Here is a 24,887-nt window from a genome sequence, read left to right on the forward strand (position 1 = left end):
GCCTAAATGACTTCAAGCTGAAAGTTCGGCTGTGATGTGCATGGCCGCAGTGCCCAATGTTTCAAAGTGTGTCCTGCTTAATAATGAGCATAAAGAGTTGTCGCGCTGTGGTCTGTGTCACGAGGTCTGAAGTGTTCATAAGCAGCAACTCAAACTGCGGTTCCAACGAGTGAGTATTACAGTGGGTCCGAGAGGCACGTCTGCATTGTTTATGATGAGTGCAGTGCACTATCGTAATGGAATGACTAAATTTCCATGAATTTCTGTAAGAGATACCTCATATAGAAGACAAGAATTGCTCCTTGGTGCATTATAAAAGGGTGCAAATGTGACTAGTATCATTGAGTCTGTCTAGGAATTTAATTATACTCTCATGATTGCATTGCTAAAGTCATCCGTCTAGCGTAAATCTAAAAGAAAGGCCTACAAATGTGACTGAATATTCGCTAAACTTGTCACCAGCCATGCTACTTAAGGCTGCTAGCCTTAACCAGTGACGCTTTGTCAGCAGATGTCGGTTTTTGGCCTGTTAAAGGTTGTCAATGTACAGGCATCCACATTTGTGATTTTCTATGCACTTTATGCCTGATGCTATAGCATCCTAAATTTTAGCACTACTATTGCACATGGCTTTAGTTGTGTGTCACAGTTCCTGCTACGAGGGAAACATTATTGGGCGTTTCGAATATTTGTTGGTGGTTAGACCTGAAGTTTTTACTACCAGAATACTGTTTATGCAATTTGAGGCCGGAATAAAAGTTTTTGTCACTATAGCGAATACTGTGTGGATCCCATATTTTCAGTTTTGTGAGCATAGGTAAATGTTTTTATGAACTATAGCCTTACTGTTTGATTCAAGCTACACTTAAACCTCGATATGATGAACATGGATATAATGAAATATCAGCTTTAACGAAGTAAATGAAAGTCTTGCTATAGGTACAGTGTCGGAAAGATAACATTATAACGAATTTACAAATAGAACGAACTTATTTTTATGTAAGATGTAACTTTGCTATAGTGAGGTTTTAGTGTATATTTATTAAATTGATGTTCACATGTAAACAAAGATGTCTGCAACCTTCGTGAGTAAATTTGTTCGGAGTGCTCCTCTTGGAAAGAATTTCGCAGTGTCCAACAGTTTAGTATTTGAGCCATTTGTACCTGCGTCAAGCCTGATTTGATATTGGTATGAGTGAGTATTGCTTGAACGTTTATTAAGCACGATATTTTTATGTAAACGATGCCACTGTTGGTGCCGACATCTCTCAAGTGATGCATGATTCATGAGTGTCTGTTTCCCAGGATCAAGCCATAGCTATAAAAGGCCATTGTTCACGCTCCATACAGCCTTCTCAATATGCGGTGATCTTATACTATGTGTACATTGGTTTGCTTGGACTGTACTGGCATCGTCCCGTGTTTCTAAGGCATGGTGTGAAACGCAGAACCCACTCGTGCAGTTCATGTCTCTAAGGCGCCACCCCAATCTCTGTTATCCTTGCACTGTGTGTTACCCCACTCACTAAGGCAGTTACCGTATTTACTCGTGTAATGAACGCACTCAAATAATTAACTCACCCGCTAGCTTCTGTCATCAAACTTTGAATCCCTCCCCCGCGTAATACACGCCCCTCCTACGTTCATCCGCTGCAGTCCCGCTAACTTACACCTGGTGCCTCTTTGTCCATTGGATCTCTTCCGTTCTTTATTATTATGCTGACCTCTCTCAGCCACCTCTGCTCGCTCTCTCCCCCCTTCACCCGCTGCCGTGCGCCATATTGTTCTTCTTTCTATCTGTGCGCAGCATTTTCTCAGTCTTTTTAATTATCTATGCGCCACAGTGTGGTTCACGAACAGTGCGAGAGTAGACATTGTAGCTGACAAGCAAACAGCGAGCTAAGGTCACAAAGCTGCTTGTGCCAACCGGCGATCGCTTCCTATAAATTTGAAACTTTAAGGCCCAATCACATGCACGTGATTTTCGAGGGATGATGGCAACATTTGCTGTCACTGTGGCTGTTGCGAAGAACCGTTCATCGCCATTGCGTTGAGCTTTCTGGGAAATCAGAAAAAACAAATTCGCTTGTCGCAACGGAAAGATCGTGACTATTTTCAGAACATTGTAGCACTCCCGATTCTCACTTGCGATTTGCTCCGCGCGTACTTTAAGGAACGCAGGATATAGGCTACCTTTTCTAGAGTAACTTCTGATGTGGACAGCAAGGCAGCGGTGTATCTTGTCGTTAAGCTTGTTATCGACTGTTTGTTTTGATGCTTCAGTGGTAGCTTGCTCCAGTGTTAATTACTTGCTACAATGTCAATGGCGTCGTCTCGCGAGGTTGCCGCGAAGTTGGCCAAGTGCATCGTAGCACACTGTTGCAGGCGCCCCTCGAGATCACAGCAGATACCCCTGTTGCGGTTAAACGATTGCGAGAAAAGACAGTTGAAACGCTTTTATGGCATGCATAGGTGGCGCGACGACAGCTTGCAAAAGCTAGCTTCATCAACCACCGAAGACAAGTGCAACTAAGAAGTTGTTTCCAAACAGTGTACGTGTATGTCAATTGCAAAAAGCTAAGCGACCTTGTGTGTGTGTGTGTGTGTGTTTTTCAGTACCACATTTTTTGCTCATCCCGAAAAGTTTTAATGAAATTTATCCCACCTAATAAACGCACCCCCATCTTTGCCCCGATTTTTCGACCAAAAAAGTGCATTCATAGAGCGAGTATATGTGCCATACATTGAAAAGATTCTGAAAAGGGCTTGAAACTGCAAGTGTATAGTGTGTACGTGGTTTTTGTGCGAAGGAATACTGAACAAAATTTTTGCGCCGAGATTTTTAGTCTGACTGAAAGAATATGTGCTGAAATGTGTACACACAACTTTCGTTTCACGTAAAAACTAGTGGAAAATGACAAATTTAGTGCATTCTTCACAAACAGCCTCGTCTAGCTGGGTGCCACGAACTACATGCGACATTTAATGATGTTTTATGTACTCAAAATGGGCATGCCATCTTCTGCCTCTCTCAACATGCTCAGCCACTCCCCCCCCCCCCCCCCATGCTCTCAGGTGAGGTGAAGGCCCTAAATAAGAGCCACATCTCAAACGTAAAGGGGAGGTGAATAAACGAATGTAGCAGGACAGGACTGGTGTGCTCACTTCATGCATACTTTATCTACCACAGTGACAAGAGACTGCCACAGGCTGACAATTCTCCATGAACGTAGCGAAATGATTAAAAAATAGAAAATATGTGAAATACTGTTTATGGAAACAGTTGCTTATTCAGTGTAGAATTTTGATGTTTAAGTTTTAGGGGCGAAGCTCCTTAAGGCATGGGTCTGTTCATTATCAGTCGTTGCCGTACGTAGCCACCGGGATGTGGGATGGGAGATGGCGGTACTTGGAGTGTTCACTAGATGGACGCACGGACTGACACATGGACTGATGGACAGACAGACTATCAGACGGACAGATGAACGAGCGGAGCGGGTATGTGACACAGGGGATGTGAGATGGCGGTACTCTGAGTGTTCACTAGATGGACGCACAGACAGACAGACTAGAAAGCGGATGCACGGAAGCACGGACGTGTTGACAAACGCTTTGCCCCACTCATCATCATTCACTCCATGGATATGCTGTGATTTTTCTTTCTTTCTTACTTTTGTTCAATGTTCTTTTCCCCAAATGACTTATGTGCTGTGAATTGACTGCGCAGTATTTTTCTACAAAATTGGCGCTTCTAAATGTTATGGCTTGTTGTCTTGCAGCATGACTATGAGATGGTAGAATACCTGAATGAGTTGCGGGAAGGCTGCTTGGAGGCTTACACAGGCATTGTTCAAGGACTCAAGGGAGACCAGAATTCTCCAAATGGTAAGCATCTCCAGGCTACTTCGGATTAGGTACACACTCATGTACACTGAAAAGCTCTATTTTAAGAAAGAAATTTATGTAGCGCGAGGCGAAAAAACGGACACAGGAAAGTATAGACTGAGAAGACAGAGCGCTACTATCAACAACATCTTGTTGGTGAAACATTTGAAAGAAAACCAACAAGCCCACATCGCCACTCTTGTCGACTCTATTTTAAGGAAGTCTCCCAGAATTTGCTTTTACAGTAGAACCCCTTATGTTCTATGGGTCTACCTTTTCCTGTAAGCTGGCGGAGATACAGCAGTCTTCCTATAGTGCAATACCAGGCCTACCATTAGTGGGGAATTAAACCCTTCCCTGATATACAAATGTGATCACATTACAATAGAGTAGTATGGCAAAACCTCACTGATTTGAATCCTGCGGGATCACCAAAAATATTCATAGCACCACAAAACACAGGAAACTTTTATACAAGGAAAAGTTGGCATACATTTTCATTTGTTTTTGAAAGGACCCCCGACACCAAATTTGAAAGCTCGAGCTGCTTGTGTTATTTGAGTGTCTTGCCTGTGGGGGCACTTCTGATGGATTATTGGTGACAAGCATTGCCGATGGGATAATTTAATTTGGTTTAAAGTAATTGTGTTTCATTTCAAGTCATCAGCAACGATTGCCATCTTCTCTGGTTTGACTTAAGCAGAGGCCTCTCGTGTTGTTTCACGAGTAAGGTGAGTATTGTCGACGTTGGAGAACATGTGCGGGTTGTGCACAATGCTCCGGCTGGCACCCAACGAGGACTATTGATCGTCACCCCTCTCACTCTGTCATTAGGCTGCTCTCAAGGTGGTTTTGACTGCTTACGTCAAGAATGCTTCTCTTGTTTCTGAGAGGGGCATGCTCAAAGCACCCACATCGTTTCATCCTTCACCACCCACATGTCCGCTGATTTGAAAACTGCACGTTTAGCGTCACCCAAGTTTGAGTGCACGTAGTCTTAGGCGCTCGTCGAGGTGCTAGTTACTGATATATAGGAGGCCGTTTCAAACTGGCGTAAAATCGTTCCGAATCCACAGCACTAGCATTAATTACATAAGTGTTTACGATTCTTTTTCGAGATTACCAGACGCAAAGCTACTAATTACCGTAAAAAAGCCACACAATGCTTTCGCTGTCAGGGGCCCTTTAAGCCGCAGCAATGTCGTGAACACCACTGAATGATTGCCAGGAAAGCTTTTAAGATGTCGGCTATCATATTTGTTTTCACAGGTATGCACATGTGTGTAATTGATGAACTGGGTGTGTTATGATCCTCGACAGCTAGTGGTTCCTTCATACTCTTGGTACGCTTTTATGCATGACAAAAATATATGGGGCAAAAGGGACTCAAGAATGCTTTGCACATGATACATGGAGGCCAGAATAATTTGGAACTGCTGTCTTTGTTATCGTGGGGCTGTTTGGAGTGTTTTTTGGGAGATTTATGGACGCATTTGCACAATCATAGTTTGCTAAAAATTTGGGACTCTTTTGTATATTAGACATCTGGTAGGTGTGCACGTCTCCAACAATCAGGCATGTTGACATTGTGAGGCCTAGCTTCGTTGCTAAGGCTGTTCGCTTTCTCTTTTGGTCTTCGTCTGGCTTCCACAGGATGTCTGATTGCGATGACACGGCTCAAGTAGCAACTGTGGACTTCGATTTTAAGGGGGCGGTCGCAATCACTGGTGCGCGTGCTATCTCTGCAGGAATCCCTGCGCTTTCAATGGGTAGAGACTGTGAAAAGAGCACTTCTCCGTGGAGCGGCCATGTTTGGTTATGCCCGCACCTTTCCGTGATATTGAATCTAAAAGATTTGGCTGCCAACCTTACTTTGTGTAATATGGCATTTTGTTGCTATTACATTCATTGCATTGCGTTCAACGGACCGTTGTGTTGCCATAGCTAATCGGCTAATAGCAAAGGCTACGGTCATGTGAACTTGCAGCATGGCGCAAGACCTTCTTGGGACGGAAGCATGTGACAAGTCAATTTCCGAAGGTCCATCAATAGTGCTCTCTGAGAGTGTCCATCAGCGCCTAATCTGTGATGATGCGGTTGTCTGCATCAAAAAAAAAAGAAAAAAGTTGAACGTCATCGGGGGGCCACTCTGTGCACATGCACACGTCATCAGAAACGAAGAGCGGACAGCACGGATATCGTGGAAATCTACCATAATTACTCGCATAATCCTCGCACTTTTTTTGCGGAAAACCGATGCAAAGTTGGAGGGTGCGAGAATTGCGCAGGGAAACTTTCCACGAAAACGTACAGACCGAAAAAAGAAAACGAAGTGGCCGCAAATCGGGATTCTCACACCAGCAACCAACTGCGAGCTTTGAGAAGCACTACTGTATTAACTCGATTCTACCGCGCCCTCGATTGTAACGCGCACCCGATTTCCCACGACGAAAAAAAGAAAGTAAGACATCTATTGCTACGCGCACCCATTTTTCTGGCTGGCCCGCACGATCACACCACTTGAAAAAACGACTCGTTTCGGGAGCGTCTTTTATTTAAATATGAGGTACGGGGGAAGCTTGTGCCCATCTGACGTGTAACAGAGCATTGCCGTCAGTGTAGTTTTACCGTGGACCGATGTCAGCACGCAAACTTGCTTCGCCCCCTTCTTCTATAGGGTTGTGGTGCCAGGCATGTCGAAGTAAAGAGGCGTCTGATCGGCATTCCCGATTTGCCCAAGCAGGTAGCCATTGTTGTGCCGCAAGTTTAGGACGAACCTCTGAAAACTGAAGCTTTTTATCGTACTCCTCCGCAAAACTTTTTGCATATGCCTATTCCCCATCGGAGGGAAAAGCTTTTTCTCTTCATAAAGTTAGTTAGCCAGCACCTGCTTGCTTTAAACTGGCTCCACATTAGACCTTTTTCTAAGGCTAATTGCATAGCCCGCACTTGGAGCAGTTCTGTCGTCACGGGCCGCTGTGCCGCTCGCTGCTCGAGCACATACTCGCCGAGCAGTTCTTCAATTGGCGGAAACCAACCCTGCTGTGGTACATAGAAGCCTTTGCGTGAAGCTTTTGTTTCCGCCAGTCCCGCACGCACGTTTTGGGAGCTCCAAACGACTGCGACGCGGCCCGATTTCCGTCTGTTGCTGCACACGCGATGACTTTTCTTTTAAAAGCGGCATCGTGGTGCACTCCAGTTTTTGGAGTCGGCCCTTCCATGCCGTCGATGCTAATGCACTACAAGATGACGAACTCCTCAGCACACGTACGAAGTGCCGCACATGGGAAATACATAGGCAGAAATGGCCGACGCGCCATGCCCACACACGTAGGGGCAGCCATTTCGGAAATGCCAGTGGCAATAGAATGACCGAATTCTTTTTTTTTTTTTTTCGTACTCTGTTCTAACGCGCTTGCGATTTATGAACTCGCTTAACCGGAAAAATGTGCGTGTTAGATTCGAGTAATTACGGTAATTAAAACTTACCTCAACAATAAAAGCGCAGGTTCAACACAAGGCAAGATTTATTTGAGACACAAAAAGTGCAAGCAAATATTCGAGAATCAGAGTACCATACACAAAGCTTGTGGGCGTAGCAATAATGAACTTGGACTTTAAGGGCGGTTGTGATTGCTGGCGCGCTTGTTATCTCGGTGAGTGTCAGTGCAGTTTCAACTCTAAGGGACTGCCTAAAAAGAGCGCAGTGATCTTTGTGCGCCCTGCAAACACACTTGCTCCTGTCAAAGTTGAAGGCGCGCGATTCTCCCCACCGAAGGATAAGCGCGCGTGCACAAGCATCTAACACCCGCCGCATTCACAGGGCAAAGTACGCGTGTGAGATAAGCACCTCTCACGCAGCTGATGCTAGCTTGAGCTTCGCGAGGATAGAACGAGCTAACGTGCCTGGCGTGTCGGATGCTGGCAGCTGCCGCGGCTCCGTTTCAGGCCAAGTGGCGAGATCGGCACGGCCCCATCAGACGTCATCTCACATCTTCACTCTCGCTCGCTATATCCTTACATCCCTTGTTTCATTGACTGAGTTTCAATTACTACAGATTCTGGTACAACGAGCATTCATATATAATTAACTAAAATGTGAGGCCAGCAATGTGGTCAGGACTCCTTTATAGACGACTTCGTAAATTCCATAGCTTGGGGCTTCAAACATCACGGGGCACACTTTCGGAACGGGAATAGCGCTGCAGATATCGACGTACCGATTTAAGAACGAAAGCCGCCATTCTCCGGTTTGTTAATGATTAATTACGCCAAGCTACGACGACTAAAACTTAGTGTGCAGCGTGCTTGGTTTTGCATGTTAGGGCACTGACGCGCAAAATTGCTCTGCCATTGCAGTTCCAAGCAGTTGGTGCGTGGCGAGCTTGGATGGGGTTCGCTACTGATGTGCAAGATGCCTATTTGTGGGGCTTAAAGAGCCATCGGCTGATGTGATTTGTTGCTTGTGACGAAGCACATTAATTCTTCGCTTTTGCATACCCGCTGATGCGACGGTCTTGCCCGCCAAGTTCAAGGGGAAGTTGGGCCTAGCCATGACTTGGAGCAGAAAGTGCGGCTTTGATGTGCATAACTGTGGTGCCCGATGTTTCTAAGTACGACATGCCCGATCGCGAGTACAAAGATTTCTCCCACAGTGGTCTTGCCACGTCACAAGGTCCGAAGTGCTGATGCAAAACCTTCCTGCCAACGAGTAAACACTGCAACGGTCGATTCTAGATGTATGTCTGACGTTCACGATGTGTGAAACTAAGGCGTAATTGTATACTGAATTATCTACCCATGAACACAGAACGATTGCGAAAAGGTTGCCATGTAGCGCGATTTTAAAGACAGCCGCAACCTCGTGACGGACAAAAAGCAGACGGAATGAGCAATTGTACCAGCGAGGCATACTGGTGCAATATTGCAGAAGTAGCCAATTCGTGTTCTTGAAATGAACTTCGAACATTTGCTTTTTATTCACAGAATACTCTTTACGAAATACTTTTACAACGAGCCCAAAATGGTGGTGGGCAGTTGTGCCGTTGCGAAGCTATAAATTTTTTAACATTTTACAGCACTTCTACATAGTTTTCGGTGTAGATACTTTGGAATCTGATAAAAATAGAGCTACAGAAACTGAAGATGCGATTTTCAAAAATAGAAAATACCCCATTGAGAAAAATAAATATATGACTCTTGTAATTATCTCCAATTGTAACAGAGTCAGTGTTTCCGTAAGTGTCCTGTAAAAGTTCTTGGATTTGACATACTACTTTTACAGCAGATAAAAATCCACTTTACTAGTGAGGTCTGTTGTAATGAGGTCACACTTTATTGAGGTTCGTTATAGGTGGGTTTAACCGTAGTTAATTCTGACAAACATTGTAGCACAGTGTGCATGATCACACACTTGTTTTTGCTACAGCATCGAAAGCACCCGTTCATACCTGCACCATAGCGTACTATCGCATTAAAAGGCATGGGCTGAAAATCGATTCCCAACGACTGCACTTCATTACAAGCCGGGCTAATAGGTCTTGCCCGGGGCCACAGAAAAATTCGTATCCCTCATGAATGGTACAAGCTGTTTTTGTATCACCTAGGTTTTAATATATTGTAATTGTGGCTTTTTCTGCAGCATTGTTACAGCAAGGTACAATTGTACCGCTAAATGAAAGCGTTGCATGTTTACACATTTTATTGACCTCTATATCGGATAAGCTCATCGGATAATTTTCCTATCCTGTTCGTACTTCGTGAGGATAAGTAATGAAAGTTGACTGGCTTGTTCTATGTAATGTGTACTGCTAGTAACCGTATCTGTGTGAAAACGTCATGTGCCGTCTATTTAATATAGTTTTTATTTTTTTCTCATTACAGCTGATGTTCAACTGCTGCTGCCACATGTGCCACATATTATAAACTTTATCTCTTCAATTGCCATTGACAGTGACCATTCAGATACCAACATCGCTTCGTGTGCTGGACTCATTGGGTATGTGAGCTTTCAATCAGGTTTTTTTAAAAACGATAATCTTTCTTGGAGACCTTCGACGGAAAAATTTTGGTCTGTCTGTTTGTACTTTTGTCTCTTCGTCCGCTCTAACGATACCTTAAACGGCACCAAATGGCCAACACCATATGCAGCGCCCACCAATATTGCTCAAGGTGTAGCGTTCATAGTTGTGCGATTGTCAATTAAACAAGCAAATATTGTGCATATCTGAGGTGCTATAAAAACACGTCTATGTTTTGTATGTCTGCTTTTATACTAGAAGAGGCACACACAAGTAACTCTAAAGACTAGCGTTATCGCGCTGCACTGACAGTGCAACGTGATGCCCCAGAAAGTGTTTCCAACGCTTTGCTACGACGACACGGTGGTGGCACCTGCTTGTCGCTTTGCATTCTACACCTTATCACCTCTGAGACTGGCGCGCATCTTTCTCCGCGGTCGTGCGCGCCTTTGTTTTCGAAGATAACTGCCAGGTGGTGCTCGTGTCTAATGTGCCTAGATGCGCTTGTTCGCCACCGCTACATGCTCGAGGCACTCTACGCAGCGTTTTCGGAATACCATTCACCGATTTTCTTGCGCAGAACATCAAATAAACCTTTTGTTCACTCTCTCCAGACGCAAGACTATAGTCTTTCGATGACATTTACAGTGTAACGTGTAGATTCGGGCCGATTTTTCTTTTCCAGCATCGAAGTCCATTATTTGCATGCAAACATCATCTGAATGAAGCTAAATAAATTCAAACCTAAAGTTGTGTCTTGCACAAAATTAAGTTTGTTACATCCGAAAATTTGTTATGAAGGTATATTCCTAACACCGTCTATTGCAAGAATATTCTTCATTTGCTTCGTTATAAGCAATAACTCATTATATCTGGATTCATTATATTGAGGTTTAAGTGTATCAATATTCAAAAAATTAGTGCTTCTCCTTGGAGTCTTTGAAAATCCACACACATTGTTCTCGGTTGTAATCACGGAGGCTGTATCGTACTGATGTCTGTTTGGCTGATTCGTAGAAAGCAACACGACCTAATCACAACCACAAACAGTGCAGGTGCATTGTGCTTATGGGGCTATCTGTACACACTGCTGCCACCTCAAGTTAGTACAGTGACCAGCATAATTATGACATTGTGGCAAGGCATGGCGCTGCTGCTTGTTAACATTACGTGACATTATTAAAGATAAAAGTAGGATTACTGCACAGGAGTGGTCCTGCCATGCTTAGATTAAAATCTTGATGATACCAAATTGAATACGTTTTGACGATTGAGTCTACTTTTTATTTATTGGAATGAGTGAAAATCAAAACCTTTTACAATCGGCACCGAGTTCATTAGCTAGTGAGATTTACAGGCCGAACTTATGATAAATAAAAATGCGCCATGTTCATTGTAACCTGTTTTCATCAGAAAAGATGTGGGTTTGCCTGTAGATATTCTTTTTTTTTTTTTTTCCCTAGGTGAATGTAGACTTATATTCATGTTCAACCTATTTTCAAGAAATACAGTAGACTCAAAATAATGAAACTTTCTTAAAGGGACCCTTGTAGTGACACGTATCCCGAAAGAGTACGGCCACTAGTGTAGGTCCGGTCTTAGTGAGCCACAGGGCATGCGTTAACCGTCGCCGTGGCGAGAACATGATAATGCTCCAAGTCGCAACACTTTATTGTCTGTGGCAACACCAAACGCAGTACAGCCCGTTGCGAAGGTGCGGCGGGAAAGCAAATAGGCTTATCCACGCCACAGGCATAAAAGTACTACACAGGGGGCCACGAGCACGTCTCCGCGGTAAAGGAGATCCACAGAGACACCGGGACCAAGGCCCGGTTGCTCGAGCGAGGGCAAAGGCGCTCGCGTCGGCTTCGGAGGGAGACGGGTCGGCATAGCTAGGCCACGCACTGGGACGCCGTACCACTCTTCGGCCTAGCGTTCAAGGGGGGGAGGGGGGGGGGGGCGACATAAGGTAAGCGCTCACCGCGGGCGCAAGCCGCTGTTTGCGAAGTTTGAACGAGCCCCACAGGGAGCTGACAGACGGAAAAGAAAAGCGTGCTTACCCCATGTCATCCCCGGAGAGGTCTCTCTGCCCGCTCCCGACGCAGCACGCGATAACCTCTCGGGAAACTCCGCGCGCGGCGCCATATTCAACATCCGCTACCGGGTGAGGGGGTTAAACGTCACTCCGCTCCCCCAGCGCGGCAGACAGCGGAGGAGGGGAGACATGTCGGGACATGAGAACGAAGAAATCGGCGGCAAAGCCCGCGCAAAGGCAGCGGACCGGCCTCAATTCCCACACCCTAAAGTCAACTATTAAGTCTACGTTGATTGTTGAAATGGCAGTCCAGAAACTTTGTAATGCTACTTTTGTGCCAAGGAAGGGCCTATGTTGAAATAAAATCACGTTTCAGTGCTCCGCATCCGGTTAGCGCACTTCATACGGTAGCCTCAAAAAGCGAACCGACCGGACTGACTCGCGTCACTGTTGCCATGCACAACGCTGCCCGGCTTTACTGCACTAGTAGCAGCAGACCGAAAGCAGCGGTAGCCACAGCAGAAACAACAGCCATTGATCGATTCCGCGCCATTGGCTTCGAGATTGCAGTGCTTTGTTTCAACTGCACCCTGCTAGATGGCACCACCTGTCTCGTGTAACCATGCGAAAAGTGATCTTTTGAACCACTGCAGACGTGCAGATCGTGCATGAAACATTCCGGTGAACTCGCAAGAGCCGCGTAACAAACCAGATCAGCACGGCCTTATCGTCCCTGCGTGCGAAAGGGATCGGAACTTGTTCGAACGCGGCTGAAAGTTGATCCATTGTTGCTAGGAAAAATCCACTTTCTGCGCTTTGGCGCTGCGCAGCATTCGATATGGCGGATGTCCTACCGTGCGAGAGTTTATACGTGTGCACCGGTCCCCATACTTTTGCATGGCAAATCAAAGGCGGTTTCTCAACTGTTTGATTATGCATTTGTTTCCGGGGTCTAGGGATCACGGAAGGTAATCGTAAAAAGTCAAATAGAATATTTTGAACAAATTTACCTTTCCTGTTATCACTTGGCCATTAAAAAAATACTTTGAATGGGTGGCTACCGTGGTCTGCAAATGCATAAATGCTTAGTTCTTTAGTATGTAAAGCCCTGAGCCACAGCAATATGGGTCTTCTGCTGCTGCCAAACTCCTTGTAAACAAATCAGGTGTGTTGCAAACTCCCACAATTCAACATTAATCAAGAAGCAGGATCGGTGTGCAAGTATTTTTGACTGCTTGAGTATGGTCTTTGGAATAACAGAGAGCTCATCTAGTTCGTACATATTCATTCATTGCAAAAGACAGGGTATGCAAACAAAGGCACAAGAAGATGCCATCGGGGTTCTTTTGCTGAATGTTTTTTGGGGTATGTGGAGTTGACCTTAAAGCACTGAGACAACGCACTTTCAAGGTGGTTGCAGTCGTCGAAAGGTCAGAAATCATGGCGCTGGTTATTGATTAGGTTCTGTGGCAATTTTTCCATGACACCTCGATCACTGGTGCAACATTACCTTGTTTTGGGTTGGGTAAAAGTTGATTAAAGGAAAAGTTTAAGGGGAGATGCTCCCCGAAATAACTTTTTTTTTTGTTTCTGGTCATAGATACTTGAAAATTTTGTTAATAATATAGTTTTTCATGGAGATTCTAAATGTGCAATTATTTTTTGTGTAGCTGTGTTAGTTACTGAGTTATGCCATGCACCATAGCAAAAGGTTGCATGTTTTGTGGGTACTCTTTTATGTACTTTCAGTAAAAGCATTGTCTCTGATCTTATTTGACTCTTGGTAGATTGTGATGTGCAAATATCTATCCAGATATGTAACACAAATATTGGAACCAATAAAAAAAAATTGTTGTACTGAATGACTAATTATTTTCAATCTCCCTTGAAACAATAACCTAATATTTTCATAACTAATGGTGGTAGGCATTGAAATTTAAAGTAGATATTTGCATTCTGCATGTGTTGAAGAATGTGTGCCAAGTTTAGTTTCTATACAATAAGTATAAGTGTCTGAAAGGCTACCAAGAAAACCTGAAGTTGTCAAAAAAAAAATTAAAATGAGAAAAACAAGTTTGAAAGTTTGGAAAGTTGGCATTTATTAAGAAACCATTTTTTTTTTTTCCATCAAATTGGGGCACAATGAAAAGCAGCTTGCACTAAATACTCGGAAGACCAAGAATCGCACAGAATCATGTAAGTTGGTCATGGCCTGTGCCAGAACTGCCTTAACGTTTACAGCAAAGCTATCACACGAGCTGCCGCTGTAGAAACGAGCGCTCATTCCTTGGTCCCTGGCCGAAGTAATACGTCTCGACGCGTGCATGAAAGTGAGATGAAAGTGTAGATTTAGGACAAGGGGCATTTTCACAGCACAGTTCGAGAAATGCCGAGAGCCCTTTGTGCTTTCCAGCTACCTCTCGGACGCCGAGTTTCCGTTCACGGCAGGTTGAGCATTGCGCACACGCCACAAGGGCAGTCAGTGCATCGATTTCGCAAAGCAGCGTGTTGGCAGTAGCAGCAACTACTGGTCTACGTTCACTCTCGAAGAATCCGCCCTTTATTTGGGATGCACTGACGAATTCCACGGTAGCAACTATTTCACAACCACTGTCGCGGTGCCCCACCGCGGTGGTCTAGTAGCTAAGATGCTCGGCTGCTGACCCGCAGGTCGCGGGTTCGAATCCCGACTGCGACGGCTGCATTTCCGATGGAGGCGGAAATGTTGTAGGCCCGTGTGCTCAGATTTGGGTGCACGTTAAGGAACCCCAGGTGTTCGAAATTTCCGAAGCCCTCCACTACAGCGTCTCTCATAATCATATAGTGGTTTTGAGACGTTAAACCCCACATATCAATCAATCACTGTCGCGGTGTCAGTGTGAGGCCTATCTGAAGTCGGAGCGTCGGGGGGTTGGTCGGCAGTGACATCGTCGTTCACCGTCGCTTTGGGAAGCGTCCGGCACTGTTTCCCTTAATACTTGAAGCGAGTTCTGAACTTTTGATTATCTAGACTGCACTTCTTGGTGCTTGTCATGACTCATAACTGCAGAGAAATGCCGAACAACTCGATTGCTACATCCAAGCTTTGCTCTTTTGCCAGAAAGGTAGGAGGGGGAGGAGGCAGGGCCCACCGCCGACCAATGGTGGCTTCGTGCTGCTTGCCGCGATATTCAAAACGCATGTCATATGCGTTGTTTTTCTTGTTTTTTGTTTATTCTCCGTGAAGATACGAGACTGGCTACTAGTGGATTGTGAAGGGGAAGGCCTTCGCAGCATGCATGCACGATTGCAAATGGAGACTAACGCGTCGTTTTCGTGATAGGACAACGCAAACTACGCCATTTCTGGCGACTTTCATCACGTCGCCGCTCCTTACTTGGAAGCATTTTTAGATAATTTCTTGCGCGAATTTCAGCTTGATATTTTCTGAAGTAAAAGATTATAGTCCAAGGATGCCAATACAACTGAAAAAAAAAAAAACAAGAATTTTCCGGAAAACCGGGACTTTTCGACCTGTGTCTCCCCTTAAAGGAAACACATTTTCCTAGTCCCTTCAAGTTTCGTTTAAAAGGTGTCTACTGCAAACTCTGTTAATGTGTCATAGTGGGCGACAAGCCCCTGTTTGCTACGTTAAATGTATAATTCTTAACCTTGTTCTGCTCCTTTCAGGGACCTGTGCACAGCATTTGGTGTTCAAATGCTTCCCCTTGTCGACACTGAAGCTATCAGTGAGTTGCTGAGCCAAGGTCGGCGTTCCAAGACCACAAAGACAAAGACACTGGCCTCTTGGGCCACCAAGGAGATCAAGAAGCTCAAGGGGAGCGCTTCATGGTGAACTGCTTTTTTTATTCTACACTCACACCTCGATTTAATGAAGCAGGATATAGTGAAATATTGGTTATGCCGAAGTAAAGGAAAAATGGTTTTGCAATAGATATAGCGGTAGGAATAAACCTTTGTAAAGAATCCTTGGATATAACAAACTTATTTTGTGTAAGATGCAGCTTTATTATAAGGAGGTTGCCCTGCCGCGGTGGTCTAGTGGCTAAGGTACTCGGCTGCTGACCCGCAGGTCGCGGATTCGAATCCCGGCTGCGGTGGCTGCATTTCCGATGGAGGCGGAAATGTTGTAGGCCCGTGTGCTCAGATTTGGATGCACGTTAAAGAACCCCAGGTGGTCGAAATTTCTGGAGCCCTCCACTACGGCGTCTCTCATAATCATATGGTGGTTTTGTGACGTTAAACCCCACATATCAATCATGTTATAAGGAGGTTTAAGCGTATAATGCACCACTGTTCAACTGTAGGCAGCCCCTCTATGCTCGCATATCTTGAGGTCACACAGCATTAGATTTGTTTATTTTTATTTATTAAATAATGTCGACCCTTAGGTACAAGCAGGTGGGCAGTTTCAAGAAGAAATAGTTAATACAATAAAGCCGTGTTCACAAACCAACCTCAGCCTTGCTTCACGTTTTCCTCAACTTCCTGTACTCTCTACATGCGTTATAAAGGCACAAAAATGGTAACAGGGCGAAAGATGAGGACAAGACTGTTTAATGTATACTGGTCCAGTTTGTTTATCATGCACATTAAAGGTTAAAGAATAATAAGGAAAAGTCGAGGAAAGTATGAGGTTGGTTTGTGAATACGGTCCTCAGTGACATAACGAATTGTTTGGGGTTGGTGTATTATACAGTCATAGTAAATACAAAAAGTGACATGAAAAATTATTTCTTTATAACGCATGTACTGAACAAAAAGAAAAAGGATACTACAAATCCATACTTCATATTTTGTGCGTTCACCGTAAGAATGAATACATAATAAGTACAAAACAATAAACACAAATTTTCACTGTTCAAGTCGAGAGAGTATACTGTAAAAATGGTACATACAAAAGGAAAAATAAAGAAATAAAAAATACTGTATTTAAAGATAGAAAACCTGGATTTGCAAGACAAGGCTATTTTGGAGCGAAGAAGAAAAAGATACTATCGGGATGCCTGAGCTATTTCGTTCCAATCTGAGACCGTGCGTGGAAAACGTATTATAAGCGTCTGTTCTGCAGAAATTCTGCAAATATTTCAACCGCAGCGATACCAGGCCCCACTAGTGCCCTTCACACAAGAGGAGGCTGTTGCACTTCACCAGCTGCAGAGCTAAACTTTCCCAAATCTGCACTTCATGCGTAAAATATGCACCCGACTTTCTATACTGTCATCTGTCCAGGATGCGGCATCATCCTCGCAACCTTTCATGTCGTCGTAGGGTGCACTGCTGCCATATCTCTCCCCTCCCATTAATCCTTTGGTCCATCTGTACCCCAGAGTGTTGGGAAGGCATCCTTCACAACAGCGGCTCCCCAAGGTCTGGGCTAAGGTAAAGGTCATGGGAGTCCTGGGATAGGGACCCTCCCCATTTTCTTTGCACATTAATAAAGAAATCTTAGCATCATCATCATCATCAATGCCTTCTGTGCAAGGCGGCACAGTTGCATAGACAATACCATTAACAATGCCCTGTTATGATGGTGTAGATTATATTTTTTGGGGAGGAAGAACGCACATGTCTCTGTTAACAGACACACCTTATTCTGCATCTGCCCATGTCCCTAATGGTGTTGGCCCCACCACCAGTGGCGGTATCTCTCCACCTAATTGTTTCAGACTCCACCCCGTGGTCCTTAGGGATTGATAGCACAATAGAACCTCGACCAGAGTTTGGCGGTGATAGGAATCTCGAAAAAGACAATATTGCATTGAGTGCATTACAGATCTGCTTCAGGTGATATGAGTGTACAGTAGGCTCCACGAAACTTGGGTAGATGGAAAACCCACATAAATAACTACTTAGGCACATTTGGTTGGTCTCCTGTATACAGTCAACGTCAGATTTCTCGGACGCCCGAAATTCCCGATACGCCTAATTTCCCTGTCTCGTCTGTGGCACCGTAATGTTCCCTATTAGTCAATGTATTAAAAAGTCTGATATTTCGGACGCTTGTCAGACTTTTGTGATTTGCTTTTCCGGACTTTTTACCACTAACGCTGCACTCGAAGTCACCATCAATGCCGCCATTTTGGTTGTTTTGGTTCCCTTAAACACACAATACTAGGCATTACAGGTGTCGCTCAGTGTGGCCAGCAGCACCGTGCAACGGCTGCCGCACCCTTCAAACTGCATCACTGCAATCTAGCACTCGCCAATCTACTGCCAGCCATAGCGTAGTCAAACCTATTGTCAAACTTCGCTGGTTTGTTCATGCATTGTTGTTCTGTCAGCTCTGCGGTAGATCACGTGCTGCGGGGCGCTATCTCCAGCGTTCATGTTTCCTGAACGTCGGCATCCTCCAAGTTTCTAGCTGTTTGACACTGTGCTTTTCGGCAAGCAAATTCACAGTTAACAGCAATAACGCCAACTGCTCCTTCATCCTCATCTGCACATTTGAATGCACAAATCCCCCTCGTAACCTTACAATAGAAAACAAAGCCGCCATAATAAAAAAAGTCCAAAGCGGCCGGGCGGTCACAATAAGAGGTTGGGAGGGACTTCGGAATTACAAAGCAAACTGTTTCGGGCTTCATGAAGAACAAGGCGAAGATTTTCGAATTGGCTGCCAAAGCAACCAGGGCTGCAAAGAAGAATGTGAGTCGAGGTTTTCACCCAAAGCTCCAAGAAGCGCTTTTCGTGTAACTCAATGCCATGATCACCAAGTGTCAAGCGGCATCCTGTAACAGAAGGTGAAGGTTTTTGCGCTTCAGATGAATGTGAATGACTTCATTCAGCGATGGACGACTTCACAATTTCAAGACCCACAATGACTTCAAATTCAAGTTGTGTGGGCAAAGTGGCACCGTCGATGATTCCGTAGTTGCCGAATATTGGAATAGAAGGCTGCAGTCTTTTCTTCAGCAGTTTCTACCTAACGATATTTTCAACTGAGACGAAACCGGACTGTTTACTAGCTGCTGCCGAAGCAAGTGCTTGCATTTGGTGGTGACCTCAGCCACGGCGCCAAGTGTAACATGGAGGAGCTCACTCTTCTCATTGGCAAAAACATTTTGGAGCAGCAAAAAACCTCCGTTGCTTGTAGTAGGGAAGTCGAAGCATCCAAGATGTTTCAAGGGGGCAGTGACTGTCTGTCCTCTTCGGAGTAAACAAGGAGGAGTGGGTGACAGCAGCTATTCCAAGTGGACGTGCGCAAGCTGGACAAAAGGTTCGTGCAGCAACTTCGAAAAGTTCAGCTGTTTGTGGATAACTGCGCTGTGCATGGCCACACTAAGGACCTAAAAGCTGTACTAATTAAATTTCTGCCGCCGAACGCCACAGCAATCCTGCAGCTGTGGGACCAAGGCGTGATTCGCAACTTGAAGCATCCTCAGAATTTATGCATGCTCTGCAGCATGGTGCTGTGCTCCGACAGAAGGAAACGTTGTGCTGTAGACCTCTGGTCTGCCATCGGCATGCTTGCAGAATCATTGAAAGTGGTTAAGCAAGAGACTCCACAGGACTGTTTTCGCCACGCGGGCTTCACACTGACGCCAAAACAGCTGTCTCGTCCGATGTGGACAGCGTGTATGACTAACGTTCGTCTGCGGACGTTGCTTTCAATGATATGCACGCTGCCGGGGTTTCGATTTCAACAGAGTCAACATTGAGGACTTCACTGACGCTGACAAAGACGTCGAACGATGTGAGGAATATACCAATGACAAAATCATTCGTCAAGTTACAGAGGATTTGGACAACTCCGACACCGAGATCGAAGAGGCAGTGCCTACTCAGCCAACGAGCTGGGAGTTGACGTAAGCATTGACACTGTCATCGGTGTATAGCGACAACATGACGTTACTGAAGTTGATGCAGACATCATCGCAAGCAAGCAGAACGATGTGCAAAAGAAAATCTGTTACCTTTTTGAGAGGAAGTGTTGACCAATGTGGTAGTACCAGCCACATCAGATTTTTATTTTTTATTTACGGCTCATTTTAGAGCCACTTGAATTATGCGTTTACTGGATTGCAATACGAATCTTGTACTTCTGCCATGACCCTCTTCGTCAGTGAAAAATACCTCTAAAAAAGGTGCCTTTTTGTGTGCATTCGTTTTTTTAAACAGTTTCTGGGTCCCTTGAGGGTCGGGGAAATTGGACGTCGGCTGTATTTAATGATGAAAAGTTTTGGGTAATCGGAACATACGTTGGTTCTCATCGGCTCTTATCGCTTAAATCACAGTTAAACACACTCACTGTCTCGTTAAGGCATGCTATCTTATACATATATATCTTATATATATATCTTATCGTATATATATCTTATATAACTCACAATAACTGAAATGCTTTTTTATAATGGGAAGTCAGTTATATTGAAGTTTGTTTTATCAACGTTTCACTGTATACACCTAAGTGTAACAATTAACATTGTATGCATGAATCTTCTTTGTCTTTTTTTTCCCCTTTTTATTGGCATCTTGTGTGCGTCTTTGCCGTGTTTCTATTTGTCATTGTTCCGACCTCAAAACTATTCAGCTTCACAGGAAAACTTTCAACCAACTTGCCAAGTAGTGCTATGCATTGGGACGAAGATAAGATAGATCGGTGTAGTAATTTAACCACTCTGAAGGCACAGTGCTTTCTTTGGGGTTCAACCTTTCATTTCGCTCTGTTTCAGATAAGTGCCACGTTTGGGCACGCCACTGTGGGTCCCCCAGGAGGGTGCGTGCCTGGCACTCGTGTCACCCCTGCCTGGAGTGGCGGCCCCGTCTCTTCTCTCTGTCTCAAATCCGTGGCTGAAAAAGTGCGACGCAAGTGCAGTGCATGGTTGATGGGTGTGTGCGGAGGCTGCTCTGGGACACACTACTGCCTCCCCTCCCACCTACAGCAGATGGCGCCAGGGAAAAGGGGGGCTCTGGGACACATGTTGGCCACACAAAGAGGACGAGGAGTCCCTCCTGACAGCTGCTCTCTTCTAGACCTTTCTATGCTGCCCACCGGCCTCTGCCTTTCCACCGCCATCCCCCCTCTTTATTTTTTGTTGTGTTACTGCCATTTAACCAATACTTCTTGTTTTCGTAAATGCAGGACTGTGTACATTACAGTACCCTTCAAAGCTGCTCGCTCAACTCAAGTAGCCGGCCATGTTGTGCTTTTCCTTCTGCTGCTGGTGCGATTGCATTCCTCTGTCAGCAGGGAAGTAGAACGCCCTCTGAAACATGGAAGGTTTCAAATAGTTCCTGATCTGAAATTATGCACATTGAGCAAATGGCTAAACAAGGTCTAGCCAACATGGTGTAGCCATTGGTACAGGAAGGATGCAACATGTGCAGGCTATGGAGGGTGCGAGGCGGTGGTGAGGGAAAATATTTCCTACTTCTGATGGAGACAATAGTCACTATTGCTCCTTCACCAAAGAGAGGAAGGGGAGAAAATAATAAAATAAAAAATACTGCTCAGAGTCACAAACGAGCAGTGACACCAGGGTGTTTATCCTTGCAGCAGTGTGTGTAACCACCTTCCGGGCAGCTTGAATGGTGCGCACATGCAAGTAGTGTGTGTGGTAAGTCAGGCCATCCTTATGTTGCTTGCAACATTCCCTTTCTTGCCCTCTCAGAGCATCTACGTGTTCAGCTTAGTGTTGCTTTGCTCCTTGTCCGAAGTGTGTGTTCTTTCTAAATTAGCTTCAAAGCACTCTAGCTTATGTTTCTAGTTTGCATTTTGTTGAGTAGCTCAGGGGAAACAAAGTAATGTAATGATGAGTCAATTTGGCAAGTGCCTTAACCGAGATGCCATAGGCAAGAGTCTTAACATTGTTATCATAATTACAGATTAGGCATATTACAAAGAAACATATTGGCAGATTTATTGCATGATTGTCTTGTAATTGGGCTTTTCTTTGGTGCTGAGCACTGTTTTAGTTTCACAATCGTGTTTCAAGCCCATCATTTCTAGCATGTCACCTTTTTGAATCTTTGTGAATTGTCTCCCCCGTGGTTCACCTTGACGATCTTATTTCTCCAATTTGCGACTTCTGTGTATTTTACTTGCTCTGTTTTCTATCACTTTCTAGATAACCCCTCCTGCTCGTCCCTTTTCCCTGTGTGCTTGGGCAATTAGTTCTATTTTTATTTGTACAGTGTTTGTATTGAAGAGAAGAGGAAAAAAAACAGACAGCATTGGTTGTTTGAAAGAAGTCTTTGTGCCCCACGAAATCGTGTGCATATGGGGTGGTTGAAAAACTGTTGGCATACTGGCCCTTGCCATTCCAACCTCCCTTCTTGGCAGAAATAAAAAAGAAAGGATGGAGTCAGTATCGTTTACTACGATGATGTCATGTGTTTTCCTTGCGTTAAAGAACTGTAGCAAGAGCATAATCCTTTTTTGTTGCTTTTGTGTATACTTTAAAGGTCCTCTAAAACATCTGCTCTGCCATATTTCTGTTAGTTCAGACTGCCTGCCTAATTGCCAGGCCTTTGTCACAGCTGGACAACGCATGTCCAAAAGCAGATTTGCAATGTAAGCACGGTAATTCCTGTGCAGGATCAATAAGCTTCGACAGATCGGTGCTTTACAGTGCACAGTATATTTACAAGCGCTGCGAGTGAAAGCGCCATATCACCTAAGCAATAAAACAAAGTGGATATTGTGTGTAAGAAGGCTACACTAGTGTGTTGCTCTCGGCAATTAATATTGTGTCTAACAAGGAAATCGAGCCTTGAAATTGCACCCCTCTCCTTCAATCTTATTGAAGTTGCCATTTAAAAGCAAACTAAAGAATGCAGCAGCTCCGAAATCGAGGAAGTTCTTGGCGCAGGTACCCAGCGAGTATCGGCGTACTGTTATTGCATTTTTGCTATTGCTATGGTGCTGCGACTGGTGTTGCAGTGTGGGTATTATCCTAGCATGCAGTTTTAACATGTGATGTGCAGTATTGTATAATGGCGATTATATGATGTTACACTGTGGTTGCATTCTCACGCACGGGATAGGTGGTTGGGTTGTTCTGGCGCTATGCAGCTGCCATCTGGCACACTGTGGCTAGATAATTTATGCATATAACTTAAAGAACAATTTCACTATTCCCAAAGTTGGTTCGAAGACTGAACTCTTACTGCAACACAAAGCTTGGTAAGAGGGAGAAAATGTGGTAGGAAACACCTTGACAGCATAAATTTTGAATGTGCCTACTGGGTCCTATATAGCTTTTAATCTATAAAAATGAAGGACATTGTCATCTGTTTCAGAAAAGTTTCAGAAAATTTCATTGAGCCAATGTTGTAAAAATACAAAAAGTACTTTAAAATTTTTTGTTTTATGTAAAGAAATCTTAGCGTGAAATTTAAAAATTAAACTTCAACTTAGATTTTATCTGCTAATAATGAACTTATGATAGTGAAACATATGGCATTAGTTATATTAGTAATTAGAGTGCAGTTCGTCACTGTAAACAATGTCATTCTTTCTCTTTAGTGCCCCTTTAAGATTTGTTTGCCTGCCTGACGAGCTGCAGTTTCAATTTTTGTTGCTTACGTTCTTCAGCTGCTCACTGAGCCTTCACTTGGTGAGGCACAGAGCAATGTTGCTTGTTAGTCTATGGCTGTTTGCTGAGCCTTCAAGGAGCTCTCAAACACTTTTTCAAGTAACCATGTAATGAATTCACTGAAAGAGCTTGATTGATATGTTACGTTTAATGTACCAAAACCACCATATAATTATGAGAGAGGCCGTAGCAAAGGGCTCCAGAAATTTTGACCACCTGGGGTTCTTTAACGTGTGCCTAAATCTGAGCGCACGGGCCTACATTTTCGCCTCAATCGGAAATGCAGCCGCCGCAGCCGGGATTCGATGCCGCGACCTGCGGGTCAGCAGCCGAGTACCTTAGCCACTAGACCGCTACGGCGGGGCTCACTGGAAGAGCTTATTGCCGCAAAAGTTTTAAGAATCCGTCCAGTGCGAGTGGGGTTACAAAGATTTGCCGGATGCTGCAATTGCATTTTCTCTCGTCCTGATGAAAGCGCAGGGAGGGATGGCAGGGTCAAAGAGAATGCTTCATGCGCGCCTCGTGACCTTCAGATTTTTTTTTTCGTATGCGCGGCTTTTTCAGCGAGATCGCGCGCGTTAGAATTACTGTATATGCTACCTTTAGGTAGCCTAAAGGTAGCATATACAGTAATTCTAGCACGCGTGTACAAGTGGCGGCCTCCCGCTGTGATCTCCGTAACGACCAAGCGCGCCATGTTTAAATCTGCCAATGGCTTATAGGTAGATTTTTTAGCCTCTTCCGTCATTTGTCGAGAGAAGAGAAATATATTTAGCGTACTGATAATTTACTGTAAGTTCCGGGCCGCGTACTGCGCTACAATATTTGGCTCGCGTGTTGTCGGGAGCCTCTACTACCGATTAGCAGCGTTTTCTGATCATGCTCAAGAAGTGTTTTCTGATCAGCTCGGGATTTGCGTGTTGTCGACGCCGTCTTTTCAGGAGGGGTTGCCAAACGGCGCTTTGCCGATGGGAGGAGGAATCGTGCGCTTGGATAAGGTTCCTCGGTAAAAGCTTCTTTTTTTCTAGGGACCTTGCGCCTGACTAAGGTCCCTCAGAGGTGTTCTGTGGTGGCGCCCTCTTTCCGCGGTGCCGGGATCGGCCGCAGTATTCCGAAACTTAGCGATTTTAGTTTAATTGTACCAATTGATTTTTGGCTATTTCTGTTAAATTTAGAGCTTGCTCGTTTATTGTGGTCCACTTTTGAACATTTCAAGTCTTGTTTTATTTAGCTTTATTGTGAGCGTGTGGACAAGCCTGCGCGAAAACCGCAGCACAATCACGGCGGAAGCTGCAAGAACAGAACTTCCAGTGCCCGTCGTATACTCTTTTTGGGCTACTATTAAACGTACACTTGCAAGGTACCCACCACCCTATATATTGTAATTTTTCTCAAGTTTTAACTCGT

At 44.6% G+C, this 24,887-nt stretch overlaps 1 protein-coding gene across 2 annotated transcripts in view; it reads left to right on the forward strand.

Moving 5' to 3' along the window:
• Fs(2)Ket (Importin subunit beta Fs(2)Ket) overlaps nt 1-21,418 on the forward strand; it is a 64,732-nt gene extending 43,314 nt beyond the window's left edge. Inside the window, exons 16-19 of one of the 2 annotated variants that reach the window (XM_037412318.2) lie at nt 3,780-3,885; nt 9,769-9,883; nt 15,610-15,771; nt 20,616-21,418. In XM_037412318.2, the coding sequence (XP_037268215.2) occupies nt 3,780-3,885; nt 9,769-9,883; nt 15,610-15,771; nt 20,616 (384 nt within the window). In that variant the 3' untranslated portion in view covers nt 20,617-21,418. Of the gene's footprint in view, nt 1-3,779; nt 3,886-9,768; nt 9,884-15,609; nt 15,776-20,615 lie in introns of those variants that run through there. The other variant, XM_037412317.2, reaches the window with a different exon arrangement.
• Nucleotides 21,419-24,887: the final 3,469 nt, after the last annotated feature.

This window comes from Rhipicephalus microplus, chromosome 1 (assembly GCF_043290135.1).
Source record: "Rhipicephalus microplus isolate Deutch F79 chromosome 1, USDA_Rmic, whole genome shotgun sequence".
Lineage (NCBI taxonomy): Eukaryota > Metazoa > Arthropoda > Arachnida > Ixodida > Ixodidae > Rhipicephalus > Rhipicephalus microplus.